At 42.2% G+C, this 14,807-nt stretch overlaps 1 protein-coding gene across 1 annotated transcript; it reads left to right on the forward strand.

The window, feature by feature from the left end:
• Positions 1-1,426: 1,426 nt before the first annotated feature.
• On the forward strand, positions 1,427-2,428 carry LOC118003235 (olfactory receptor 5AU1). Its single transcript, XM_034994070.1, is given in 2 exon segments — positions 1,427-2,293; positions 2,295-2,428. Coding segments are annotated over 2 exon segments (930 nt in total). The 5' UTR covers positions 1,427-1,441; the 3' UTR covers positions 2,373-2,428.
• The last annotated feature ends 12,379 nt before the right edge of the window (positions 2,429-14,807 follow it).

A 14,807-nucleotide genomic window follows, 5' to 3' on the forward strand; every position in this document is an offset into this window, starting at 1 on the left:
TGTTTAGAGTCTTCTCCTGCCCTGGTAGTTTGATGATTCTGGAAACTCTGCCAGTGGGATAAATTAGAAACTTTGCTCAATCCAGCTCTCCTCTCCCAAATCCTCCCAACATCATCCACAGCTGTGTCATTCACTTACACTCCTGCCCTGAGGAGCTCCTTGAGGAGCTTTCATCCTACCCAATCACATCTGCTGGCTTCAAAGTCTTTGCAGCTGAGGGTCCTCACCAAAGAGCATGGAGTGCTTAACTGACTCCAGAACCCAGAGGTAATTCAGAAACATGGGCAGCACAGCAGCCAATGGAGTGGAAAAGAGTATGGTGTTTAGGTGGTGCAACCATGGCCTTGTTCATTCTCCGAATAGGAAAGGCATTTACAAAGCCCTGGGGAAGAGCTGTTCCTTCCCCTCTGGCCCCAGTGGCCTTCGAGTTCAGGGTGAACCTATTCCTTGGAAATGACTCGAGACTCTGCAAAGGATGCTTCCAAGAGCAAGGTCTCGGTTTGCTCTTCATGGCCCTACACCATCCCCATCTCTCCACATCCCCAACCCTCATCACTGTTAGAACTCACAGTAGTGCTTAACTTGTGCCAAGTTCAGAGGCCATTTTAGAGCTGAGCCAATAAATCGCCTTCAGCTCCTCTAGAACATTCCTCTGAAGGTCTCTTCAGTCACGCTTGCTCAGCATACATGTCTCTGTCTGTGTTGTTTGGTGGTGGGTTGCTTGCCAAATTTTGTCATTGTTTCATTTTATTGATCATATTTAGTTATGCACTAGGTCTGTCTCTCCAATGAGAGTAATCAAAGCTAACATTCTTTGAACTTTCTTAACACACCAGGCTTTGTTCAAGTGCTTTATGTGTATTAACTCACTGAATTGTTACAACAATCTTTTGAGATTAGTGCTATTATCCCTATTGTACAGATGAGAAAACTGAAACTCAGAGAGGTTAAATAACATTCCCAAGGTTACACAGCTAGTTAGTGGTGAGGTCCCAGCTTGGAACCTTGGCAGTCTGATGCCAGGGCCTGTGTGCTTTAACACAAAATATACTATCCCTAGAATGTAAGCTTCCTAAAGACAGACACTTGAATTTCTGACAGGAAGAACACAGAGCTCAGCATATGGAAGGCCATCAACAAATATTTCCTAACTAACTGTTCCATTATTTAGAACTTCTTAAGGTCATGGAGAGACCAAATTGTATACATTTCTTTTCTGTTTTTTACTACTGCTCTAGTAATGCTTACAAACTAACCAAACAACCAAGTAGAGAAGACCTTCTCTATGAAAGAGTTCTACCTACAGAGGACCTCCACAGTGAGACCAATCTTCAGACGGCTGCCCTTGGCTAAAGCAGAACCAAATCCAGTGAGAGCCCCTGGGTGTTCCCCCTCATTTCGGGTGGTACCCTCGTTCCACACACCAGGGCACTGGAGAAATATGGAAGGGGCAAACCTGAGCCAAGGGATGGAGTTAGAGCTCTTGGGCCTCACCAGTGACCCCCAGCTCCAGAAGCTGCTCTTCACCATGTTCCTGGGCACGTACACCATCACTGTGCTGGGGAACCTAATCATGTTCCTTCTGATCCGCATGAGTGCCACTCTGCACACGCCCATGTGCTCCCTCCTGAAGAGCCTCTCCTTCTTGGACTTCTGCTACTCCTCCACAGTTGTCCCGCAGACCCTGGTGAACTTCTTGGCCAAGAAGAAAGTGATCTCCTATTTTGGCTGCATGGCCCAGATGTTCTTCTATGCAGGTTTCACCACCAGTGAATGCTATCTCATTGCCACCATGGCCTATGACCGCTCTGCCACCATTTGTAACCCCCTGCTCTTCCCACTCCCTGTGTCTCCTGAGATCTGTGTCTCTTTGATTGTGGGCTCCTAGGGTGCAGGATTTCTCAATTCTCTTATCCACACAAGCTGTATCTTTAGTCTGAAATTCTGTGGTGCTCATGTGGTCACTCACTTCTGTGATGGACCACCTATCTTGTCTCTCTCTTGTGTGGACACCTTGATGTGTGAGATCCTGCTCTTCATTTTTGCTGGTTTCAACCTTTTGAGCTGCACCCTTACCATCTTGGTCTCCTACCTCTTAATCCTCATCTCCTTCCTGAGAATAAGCTCAGCCCAGGGCAGGTTCAAGGCCTTTTCCACCTGTGCTTCCCACCTCACTGCTGTGTCCCTCTTCTATGGCACACTTTTTATGTACCTGCACCCCAGGTCCAGCTACTCGTTGACCCAAGACCGCACAGTTGCTGTGATCTGCACAGTGGTAATCCCAATGCTGAACCCCCCTTATGTACTCCTTGAGAAGCAAGGATGTGAAGGAAGCTTTAAGAAAGGTTTGGGGCAGGAAAATAATGGAATGATCCTCTCAACCCATTACCACATATCTTTAGAAAGCCAAAGGAGGGGCTCCTGGGTGGCTCAGTCGGTTAAGTGTCTGCTTTCGGCTCACATCATGATCCCAGAGTCCTAGGAGTGAGTCCCTGTGTTGGGCTCCCTGCTCAGCGGGGAGCCTGCTTCTCCCTCTCCCTCGGCCGGCCCCTCTCTCCCCCCACCTCAAATAAGTGCCCTCTCTCTCTCAAATCAATAAATAAAATCTTAAAAAAAGCAAGCAAGCCGAGGAAACTACCTTATGTGGTGCCAGCCCAAGTACATGTCCGTGCTCCTCCCTGGGAATAAACGGCATACGCTCTGGTCGCTGGTGCTTCTGCATCCACCTGCCACAGAAAGAACTGGTGGTATCATAGAGACTAACCAGAACTGAGAAGGGAGTGTCTGCTTGTTGCAGAATTTGACCCATTGGCAAGATTTAGCCGTGCCTTTGTTCAGATGCTTTGCTCGTATTTCCACGTTTGTGAATACTTTATTTTTAGAAACTGACGTTTATATTCTTCATAATAAAGTCTCTCATTAACTAAGGTGAACACTTTGACTGCTTGGGGAACTCCTCCCCTTCTGTACAGTCTCCTCTTTGTAAAAACTGACTCCTGATTGTCTGATTATTTGACAATTATTATATTGTCTGATACTGTAACAATGTCAAAAGCTCACGTGATGTTTTATTGTCTTTGTTGACCTTTCCCCCCCCACTCCCCGGCCAAATAGTCACTTGGTCACTTTCAAACTGGATAAACTTACTTAACTTTTCCAAGTCACAGACCTTTCCCCTTTTAACTGGTGTGAGTTTTAAATTAAGTGTTCAGTGAAATATTGCAGGTAAATCGTTCAGCACATGGTCAGCATTTGTATGCTTCCTCACCTTTTCCTTTACAGCAGACCCTAAGCTCTCACAAAGTGAGAGAGAGGACATGTTTTGCCTTTCTCAAAGGCTAGCTCTCTCTGCTAGCGTTCGATTCTTGGTAACTTGTAAGTTGTGATTGAATTAAGTTAAACCTATTTATTTACTTATGTATTTGAGAGAGGGGGGTGGCGGAGAGGCAGAGGGAGAAAGACAAGCAGACTCTGTGTTGAGCACAGAGCCTGACTGGAGCCCGATTTCATGACCCTGAGATCATGACCTGAGCCAAAACCAAGAGTTGGATACTTAACCAACTGAGTCACCCAGGGGCCCCTACATTAAACCTTTTTATTTATTTTTTTTTTTAAGATATTTATTTATTTACTTATTTGAGAGAGAGAATGAGAGAGAGAGAGAGAGAGCATGAGATGGGGGAGGGTCAGAGGGAGAAGCAGACTCCCCGCTGAGCAGGGAGCCCGATGCGGGACTCGATCCCGGGACTCCAGGATCATGACCTGAGCCGAAGGCAGTCGCTTAACCAACTGAGCCACCCAGGTGCCCCTAAACCTTTTTAAATAAGAAGAATCACTTAGAGGGAGTTCAATCAAACATGATGTTCCTGGGATCTCTGTACCCATTGATAAATGTGAAGAAAATAAACCAGGAGTGCTTGGCTAGTCCCCTCACCAGGCCCAGTGCATCCATCTGGTGCTGACTGGTCAGCAAAGTCCGCCTAACTCTGCAGTTTAGCTTCATAAAGACCGGTTTCCCACAGATGCAATCCATGGACTCTGATCCAGACTTTAATAGCTTCCCATCTTATTATATTTTATCCTTTCTCTAACGCGTTCAGAATTAGGAGGGAAGATGGTGCTGTATATTGATAGATCCTCACAGAGATTTGGACACTGAACTTGTTCCTGAAATTTGGCCTTTTATTTGTAAAGTTTACTGTTAGTTTTTCATAATATTATTAATGTTGATCATATTTAAGTATAGTGATTTCCTTTTAGTGCTAACCAGAGATTTTGTTAGAAGCAGCGCAGTATAACTCAGTTTGGGTTCGGGAGCCAATCTGCCTTGGCTCACATCCTAGCTTCAACATTTCCAATATGCGTGACATCATTTCACCTCTCTGAGTTTCAGTTTTCTCTTTTGTAAAATAGGAAAACTAATAATTGTAGCAATACAGTTGTTGCTAGGAGAATTAAGTTGATGCCAGCAAAGCACTTAGAACAGTGCCTGGCACAGAGCAAGCACTTAGTAAACATGAGCTCCTATTATTGGAAATGGCTGCTAACTTTTAGCAAAAGCCTTTCAGTAACTCTTGATATAATTGTGTGATCTTCCTCCTTTATTTTGTTCCTGTGCTGAATTGGAGACACGTATTTCCTAATGTTAAACCATTTTTGTTGCCTGGAATTCTACCTGGTCGTGAAATGATTTTCTTTTAATAGATGGTTGGATTTGATTTGCAAAGTCTAAAATTTGATTTGCAAAAGTCTAAAATTTGATTTAGACTCTTGGCATCTATATTCAAAGATAAAGTTGGTCTGTTTTCTTTTTGTATTATATTTATTATGTTTTAGTATTAAGAGTAAACTAGGCTTGTAAAATGTATCAAAGTTCTTTCTTCTTTGACTGTAGTGTGGAATAATTTAAGTAAGATAGGAATATCTGTTCTTTAAAAATGCTGTATACTTTGTGTGCCTGGGTGGCTCAGTCAGTTAAGTGTCTGATTCTTGGTTTCAGCTCAGGTCTCCATCTCAGGGTCATGAGTTCATACCCCACGTTGGGCTTCATGCTGGGCATGGAGACTACTTAAAAAAAAAAAAGTAAAATAAATAAAAATTCTGTATACTTAGCTATAAAACCATCTGAGACTGATGCTTTCTTAAAAGGTAGATCATTAATTAACTTTCTTATTTCTTATATGATTATTGGTTTCATTTTAGTTTTTTTCCCCTGCTTATTAAGTCAACTTGATCATTTGTATTTTGTTCAAAAATTATTTCCTTCCGGGGCACCTGGGTGGCTCAGTTGGTTGAACGTCTGCCTTCGGTTTGGTTCATGATCCCGGGGTCCTGGGGTAGATCCCTGCATCAGACTCTGTGCTCTGCAGGGAGCCTGCTTCTCCCTCTACCTCTGCCTGCCACTCCCCCTGCTTGTGCTCACTCTCTCTCTGTCTGGGTCTCTCCAGATAGTTTCTTCCATACTTAGGACTCTCCAGATAGGTCTCTCCAGATAGTTTCTTCCATACTTAGGACACTATAGAAAAGAAATCCTCTTCCATAAAATAAGAGAAACGGAGTAAGTGGTCTGGAAGGGTCTTCTGGACTCTAACATTCAACGAGATGTACATTTGAAGAAAGGCAGTGCTGAGAAATGACTGAGCACATAGCCTGAAGTGCCTGGCTGCCTAGACTCCAGTCCCAGCTCTGGCACTCACTAGTCATGTGAGCTTTGGGAGGTCCTTCTACCTCTCTGTGCTATGTTTTTTCCATCTGAGAAACAGGGATATCAATAAACTTATCTCAGGTATGGAACTGTTGTTGCAAAGTCAATGACATAGTATCTAAAACATGGCTGGCACATGGTGACTCCTAAGCATTGGCTTCTTTTGTTCCTTTTGTTTGTATCTGTGTTTATATTCCCTTTCTCATTCTTCATATTTTTGTGGTTTTCTTTTCCTTAGTAACGCTTGACAGAGGATTTTATCAGCCTTTTAAAACATTCTGTTTTGGGGCTTTTCTTCTTTCTAGAGCATATCAGTTTCCCATTTTATTGGTTTCAGGATTTTCTTTATTAATTCCTTCTTTCTGCTTTCCTTTTATTTATTCTGTTTTTCTATTGTCAAGTTGTTATTAAATACTGAAAATCTACAAAAGAATATATATATTTTAAAGATCTTATTTATTCCAGAGAGAGAGAGAAAGTGTACAAGTGAAGAGGAGGGGAGCAGAGGGAGAGGGACAAAGAGACTCTGAGCTGAGCTGGGAGTCTGATGGGGGGCTCATTCTCAGGACTCTGAGATCACGACCTGAGCCGAAACGAAGAGTCAGATGCTTAACCCACTGAGCCACCCGGTGCCCCTACAAAAGATTATTTTTAACGTCTGTCTATCTATCTATCTATCTATCTATCTATCTATCTATCTATCTATCTATCTATCCTTCCTACATTGATTAAAAATAAAATGCAATTACTCACAATTCACCTAAAGAGACAATATTGCCAATCTACTAGGAGCTACTCTTGGTTTATCTTCCCGAGATGCTTGTTCATAATTCATGACTTTTTCTTTTTGATTTGTAATATTTTTGTATGCTGAAAACTGATCTCTTGGTAGTTAAATATGTGGGAAATACCTTCACCTAGTCTATGTCTTTTAAAAATGTCATTTATGTTTACTTTCTTTATGATGTCTTCATTAACAGAAAATCTTAATTTTAATATCCACAAATTTACCAGTCCTTTCCTTTCTGGTTTGAATTTTTAAAACGTGTGTCTTAAGAATCCTTCCCGGGCGCCTGGGTGGCTCAGTTGGTTAAGCGACTGCCTTCGGCTCAGGTCATGATCCTGGAGTCCCGGGATTGAGTCCCGCATCGGGCTCTCTGCTCGGCAGGGAGTCTGCTTCTTCCTCTGACCCTCCCCCTCTCATGCTTTCTCTCTCTCTCAAATAAATAAATAAAATCTTTAAAAAAAAAAAAAAAAAAAAGAATCCTTCCCAACTGTAATCATAAAGACAGTCTATACTGTCCTTCTGAATTAAACCAAAACAAATTTTTGCCTTTACATTTGTTTTGGTGTTAGGTTGGGATTAAGCAAAAAAAATTTTTTTCAAAATGGGTACCCAGTTGTCCCAGAACTGTCTCTTGCACAAGCTTTCAATACCCTACTGACCTCCAGTACCAGCTCTGTTGTAAATCAAGTCCCTCACACACATGTGTGTGTCCTTTTCTGGGTTCTTTATTCTGTTCATTTGTCCATTTGTATTTCTTGCACTGAAAGTGCACTGTCTTAATTACTGTTTCTTTGCCATAAATCTATCTTGTGGGGCATATCCCCCTCTTCCCTCACCTGGCCTCTAGCCTAGATCTCTCTCTTTAGGTGTATCTTGGTAATTCTTGGCCTTTTGCTTTTTTTTTTTTTTTAAGATTTTATTTATTTATTTTGAGAGAGAGAGAGAGAACATGTGTGAGTGAGGGGAGGGGCAGAGGGAAAGGGAGAGAGAGAATCTGAAGCAGACTCCACACTGAGTGGGAGCCTGCCACGGGGCTCCATCTCACAATCCTGAGCTCATGACCTGACCTGAAATCAAGAGGCAGATGCTTAACCAACTGAACCCCCAAGCACCTCTTGCTTTAAAAAAAAAATGTATTAGCCTGTTAAGTTCTATGAAAAATTTTGTTGGAATTTTTATTGGAATTATTCTAAATGTGTAGATCTGTTGGGGAGAATTCACATTTTTAGGATATTGAATCTTTCTGTCTATGAACATGCTCTATCCTTGTAATTATTAGGTTTTCTTTGGTGTCTTTTAATAAGACTTTAGGATTTGTTCATAATTTCTGCATATCTAGAGACCTTGTACTTTTGCAGATCTATGTAATATATAGTATTTTTAAAAATAACATTATCTGGATATTTACTGCGTGTGTACAGAAGTAAAATTGCCTTTTATATATTTACTTTTTTGTCCAAACACACTGCTACACTTTCTCTATCAATGCCAAATTTTATCTATAGACTGGGAGGGGTTTTCATGTAGGGAATATTATCTTTTTCCTTTCCAATCCTTATGCTTAAAATAATTTTTTTCTTGCTTGGCTGCACTGATTTGGAACTTCAGCCTGATGCTGAATAGAAATAATGAAAGAAAGACTTTTCTGTGCGTCAGGAATCTGGGCGTGGCTCATCTGGGTCCTCAGCTTCAGGGTCTCATAAGGCCGCAGTCAAGGTGTCAGCCAGGACTGGGTCTCATCTGAGGCTCAGCGGGGGAAGGATACACTTCCAAGCTAACATCCTTGTTGTCAGGAGTCAGTTCCTTGTGCTCATGGGCTGCCAGCCAGAGGCCATGCTCAGTTCCTTGGCATGTGGGCCTCTCTGTAGGGCAGTTTACTTCATGAAATCTAACAAGAGTGAGGGTCAGTAGAGTCCGTAGCAAGATGGAAGTTACAATTGCATTTAACATAATCACAGAAATGATATCCATCACTTTTGTTGTATTCTATTTTCTAGAAACATGTCTCAGGCCCCATTCATACTCCAAAGGCAATGGACTACACATGAGTGTGAATATCAGGAAGCAGGGATGACTGGAAGCATTTTAGAATCTGTCTGTCACTACCTCCTACTCCAGATCCCCAGTTCCTGTTTTCATGGGAACAGCTCCTCTTACCTGTTCCTTGCAAACCCATCCAGAAATATTCTATGCATCTATGGGAAATCACACCTCCAACACACACTCAAAAATGTATACACTTGTATACACAGTGCTCAGCACCCAGATTTTTACATTTAACAATACGTATGTTTTAAAAATTAGTCCATGTTAGTAGTTACAGATCTCCTGTTCTTTTTTAGGAGTATATACTCTTGCATTGTTTGGATATCCCACCATTTATTTTACCAGCCCCCTCTTTCATAGATATTTAGATTGTTGCAAATCTTTTGCTATTACAAACAATGCTGGAAGGTATGCTGCAATTCCTGACCAAAAAGTACATACATTTTAAGTTTTGATAGTTATTGCCAAATGGCCTTCCCAACAAGCTGAAGAACCAGTTTATACACTGATCAGCATTGAATTAGAGTGCCTGTTTCCATTTCAGTTTACACTCTAGAAATACAGATCTATTTGTACATCCCAGAGTATACCACGCTTCCTTAAGCTTTTTCCCTTGGCCTCATACTTGTACACTGTCTGTAACATTTTTCTTCCATTTGCTTTCTTGGAAAAAATCCTACACATTCTTCAAGTTCTCTGCTCATATGTCACCTTTCTGTGAAGCTCCTTTTGCAGAAGATCCTATGTTCCCAACAACCTTGTGCGTATCTTTATTAAGGGATGTGATTATTTTGATTTACAATATTATAATTATAATAGAATCATTTCTCTCCTTCTCCACTAGAAGGTAGGAACAATTTCTTTTCATTTTTATTTCCAGCACATAACACCATGCTTGGCTTGTAACCACACAAGTATTTGTTGAGTTTATTAAGACGAATCTTAATCGACAATGTAGTCCAGATCCCTTCCCCAGGTGCTAATTATGGCATTGATGACACTAAATCAGCCTTCTATAAGTTGTGCAATTTGCGGGTTAACAATATCTGCAGGCCAACCCCTCCTCTCAATAACAATGCAGTAACCTCCTCCAGGAACTGCAGGAACTTGTGGTGAACCAGAACACACCAGAAACCATTCAGATGGCAAATTAGCTCAGGTTGCTGGCTCCTTCCTCGAAAATCAATCCTGGGGAAAAAAGAAAGTAAGAAGAAAGCAGAGAATCCAGGAATGAACCACCATAACCACTCCCTCTGTGAGAAACTCCTGGGGAAACCAGTCTGTCTTGAACTGGAATGTGTGGGAAGAGATGGCAGAAGATGGGGGTTGGGGGTGGAGAGTAACAGAGTCAGCAGGCTCTGCTCTGGGAAGAGGGTAGCAGTGAGAGAGTAGGCAGAGAAAAGCTTCCTGAAGTTCTGCTCTCCGGTACAAACTTCCAGTTACAAAATAAAGTCACAGAGAGGAGAAGTACAGCATAGGGAACATAGTCAATAATATGGTAATAACGTTGTATGGTGACTGCACTTCTCGTGGTGAGTACTAAGTAATGTATAGACTTGTCAAATCGTTTTATCGTACACATGAAACTAATATAACATTGTATGTCAGCTATACTTCAATAATAATTTGAGAATATCCACTTGCGCGGTGCCCGGGTGGCTCAGTTGGTTAAGCGGCTGCCTTTGGTTCAGGTCGGGATTCCGGGGTCCAGGGATCGAGCCCCGAATCAGGCTTCCTGCTCGGCGGGGAGCCTGCTTCTCCCTCTCCTCCCCACTCATGCTGTCTCTTGCTCTCTCTCTCAGTAAATAAAATATTAAAAAAAAAAAAAAAAAAAAGCTCAGCTCTTGCCTTTCTGCAGAGTTGTTTTGGGACAGACAGTTATTCCTGCCCCTTCACTGCAAAACGAGTGGCAGCACCCTAGACCCTTGGGGATGGTATCCATGGGAGTTGTATCTAACAACTGCAAAATACTCCATAATTTTATTGGTTATTCTGTTATCCACTCTACCAGAGCTGCACACCAGTTTGCCTCCAAATTCCCTGCCACAATTCTATTCCCTTAAATTGTTCTTTTTCTGTTTCTATTTATTTGTTTGTTTATTTTTAAAGTAGGCTCCACACTCAACGTGGAGCCCAACATGGGGCTTGAATTCATGACCCTGAGATCAAGACCTGAGCTGAGATCAAGAGTTGGACGCTTAACCAACTGAGCCACCCAGGCACCCCTCTTTTTCTGTTTAAACCATCCAGTTAGTTTCTGCTATTTGTAACTATTAACCTCGACCATTAGTGGAAACAAGTCTGGAAGAAAGGAAAGTGTCAGGAGGTTATTATAATAAACCCGATGAGAGATGTATGGGCAAGAATGTTGGAGGAATAAGAGGTTATTGGATTGGGGATATATTTTGGATATAAAGGAGACAGAACTTTCTAAAGGATTGGATAAGGAAGAGGAAGAAAGTAAAGTAGTCAAGGATGACTTCTAGGTTTTTGGCCAGCACAACTGTGTGACTGGTAGTGCCATTAATTGATATGGGAAAGACTGAGGGAGAAGGTTTTTCTTAAGGGTGGAAATTAGAAGTTCTGCTTTGGTCATGCTCCAGTCCAGATTCCTGTTAGACATCCAAGTGGAGATGATATATGAGTTGGGCTTCCACACAGAGATATGGCTGGAGCTATAAACTTATGGGATCAGCAGCAAATAGAGAGAGTATTTAAAGTTGTAAGACTGGTGTGCCTGGGTGGCTCAGTCAATTAAGCATCCGACTCTTGGTTTCAGCTCACAGCATGATCTCAGCATCATGGGATCGAGCCCCACGTTGAGCTCTGCATTCAGCTGGGAGTCTGCTTGAGATTCTCTCTCCCTCTGTCCCTCCCCCCACTCGTGCTCTTTCTCTCTCTCCAAATAAATAAAAAAAAAATCTTAAAAAAAAATAAAGTCATAGCATATAACCTATAACATATTTGTAGGCTGGTGGGAATAATTATATAGAGAAAGAAATTGATGATGCAGAAGAGAGATGAGACCATTAGGAAAATAGTGTATATATATATGAAGAAGATGTTCATGAAATGAAGCCTGAGGCAAAGATACTTAGATGTTGGGAAGAAAAGGTGGATCTAGCAAAGGAAATGAGAAAGAAGCAGCCAATGAAATACAAAGAAACCAGGAGAATGCGGAGTCTCTGACGCCAGATGAAAGCACTCTTCCAAAAGGAGGGAGAGATTGGTATGTCAACATGCTGCTAAGAGTTCAGTAAGCTGAGAACAGAAAATTTATTGTGAGATATGAACAGATAAAAGTAATCCGGGTACTTGGCAAAGGCATTTTCATACAGCGCAGTGTGGAGAAAAGCCTGGGCTTTGCTTTCTTTTTCCCTCCATCCAACGTTCTCTTTCTTCTTGCCTGGAACCTAGATAAAATGGCTGAAACTATCGTAGCCATATTGGGTCATGAGGTGAACTTGAGAATGGAAGCTTTGTGCTAAAGATGGCAGAGCAGGAAGCCAAAGGGCGCCTGGGTCCTTAGTGACAACATGGAACCATAATATCTATGTCTGAGCTTCCTTCACATAAAAGAAAACAAACCCTGTCTTATATATATGACTCTAATTTGGGTTTTCTATTTCTTTTTTTTTAAGATCTTATTTATTTATTTGAGAGAGAAAGGGAGAGGGAGCATGAGCAGGGGAAGGGGCAGAGGGAGAAGCAGACTCCCCACCGAGCAGGGAGCCCGATGTGGGCCTTGATCCCAGGACCCTGAGATCATGACCTGAGCTGAAGGCAGACACTTAACCGACTGAGCCACCCAGGTGCCCCTAATTTCAATTTTCTGTTATGTGTGACGAAAACTAATTCACACTGACATGGGAGAACAAAGAAAAGAGGCAGTGTGCTGACAGAAACAAATTTTTTTTTTCCGTTGTGTGTGTGTGTGTGTTTTTAAAGATGGGAGATCCTAGGGGCGCCTGGGTAGCTCAGTCGGTTAAGCATCTGCCTTCGGCTCAGGTCGTGATCCCGGGGTCCTGGGATCGAGCCCCGCATCGGGCTCCCTACTCCACGGGAAGCCTGCTTCTCCCTCTCCCACTCCCCCTGCTTGTGTTCCCTCTCTCGCTGTGTCTCTCTCTGTCAAATAAATAAAATCTTTAAAAAAATAAATAAAGATGGGAGATACTATAACATATTTGTAGGCTGGTGGGAATAATTATATAGAGAAAGAAATTGATGATGCAGAAGAGAGATGGTATAATAGAGGACCAAAGCATGTGAGGAAGGAAAAGGGATTGGAGTCCGGTACACGGGTGAGGGGATTGGCTTTCGACAGTAGTGAGACTAGTTCATCCATTATAAGGAGAGAAGGCAGACAAATACAGGCCCAGATAGCTTGGTAGCTTTGGTGAGGAAAAGGAAGTAGTTTTCAACTAGATTCTTCTATTTTCTCAATCCAATATGAAGTGAGTCCTGAAATTAATTACGGTTTATCTGTAAGATGGGGATAATAATAGTGTTGCTTCCAAGGGTTAATTTGCATGCATGTACATCCCATACGGTATATAGGCCATGCTAGCTTTGCTGTACTGCAATCTCTGGGAGACCTGATTGCACAGCAAGAAATGACACTTGCAAGTAGCTAAGTTATATGAAGTGATGCCTGTGGATTTCATGACTGGGTTATATTTTTACCGCACAGGATGAACCTAGAACTCAGGTGTTAGTTGGGGTAACAGACATTCTCTCCCAAGCCTCAAAATGGAAGAAAGGTCTACTGTTCTTGGCCCTTATGGCTGAGGTCACTGGACTTTGGGTGCAGCCCCATGAGAAACAAGGGAAGGGCTGGGAAGCTCCTTCAACTTTGTCCTCATTCTCAAAGTCCTCATTCTTTCATCCTCCAAGTCCTTGAACTTTGGCCAACCCTTGTAGTCTGTCCTAGCCTAAGTATTCACTTTGGAATTTGTATTATCATCTGAGTTGACGTAGTTTGTTGGAGAAAATAAGTGGCTAAAATAGTACACTAAATCATTTATGCCTTTTATCAACCCTCCCTTTTGGTTCTTGTACAATTCTCTCATGCTTAGAGGTCATATAGAAAAATGTCATGCCGGGGGCGCCTGGGTGGCTCAGTCAGTTATGAGGCCACTCAAGTCATGATCTCTGGGTCATGGGCTCGAACCCCATGTTGGGCTCCACTGTCCGTGGGGAGCCTGCTTGGGATTCTCCCTCTCCTTCTGCCCTTCCCTCCCCACCTCGCGCATGCTCTTTCTCCTCCTCTCTCTCTCAAAAAAAAAAAAAAAAAAAGTCATGCCGAATGTGAGAATCCTTATGACAATGTCAGTTGGCACTCTAGCCAACTCAAACTTGCAGTTGACTGCGAATTCTGCCTTACCTGATAGACCCTTGCTACCTAATATTAGATGGAAACTTGCCTCCAGGTTAGCTTTGACCTACTGGTATCCTTTGTACTTTCTGGAGTCACACAGGTCTTTATAGATGGTGATCACTTTCATTTCTGCAAGTTTTCTTTTCAAGCTAAACAACCACCAAACCAGTGTTTTTCAATGTGTGGTTAGTGGGTCTTTTGCTTCAGAATCAACTTTTCAGCTTAAAAAAAAAAAAGAACAAGAACAAGAAAATTCCTGAGTCCTATTGTCTAAAAACTAAATCGGTATCTCTTGAGGTAAAGCCCCAGAATTTGCACTTTTAATTAATTTATCGAAGGATTCCCATGCACCCTCATGTTTTAGGACCATTGCTCTAAACTCCATGAGTCAAGGGACTATGCTACTCTTGCTCACCGCCATAGTCCCCGCACCCGGCACACCACCTACAGTGTAGCGCTCAGCAACGATTGAATGAATGAATGAATGAACAAATGAATAAATTATGGCAAGCAGCCTTGATTATTCCTTCAGAAACCATGTTCCCTTTACCTTAGGTCAGGCAATGGTTCTCAAACATCTTGATTTGAGGATCCAAAGAGCCTCACATAGAAAATCCTAGAAAATGCAAGACTGTACAAACACATTTTTTTATTAGCCATTAAAGTTGACATCATTGGGGCACCTGGGTGGCTCAGTTGGTTAAGCGTCTGCCTTTGGCTCAGGTCACCATCTCAGGGTCTTGGGATCGAGCCCCACATTGGGCTCCCTGCTCAGTGAGGAGTCTGCTCTCTCTGCCTCTGCTTCTTCCCTCACAGTCCCCCAGCTTTGCTCTCAATTTCTCTCTCATAAATAAATAAATAAATAAATAAATAAATAAATAAATAAATAAATA

The sequence above is a fragment of the Mirounga leonina genome, unplaced genomic scaffold (assembly GCF_011800145.1).
Source record: "Mirounga leonina isolate KUSES-001 unplaced genomic scaffold, KU_Mleo_1.0 Mir_91, whole genome shotgun sequence".
NCBI lineage: Eukaryota > Metazoa > Chordata > Mammalia > Carnivora > Phocidae > Mirounga > Mirounga leonina.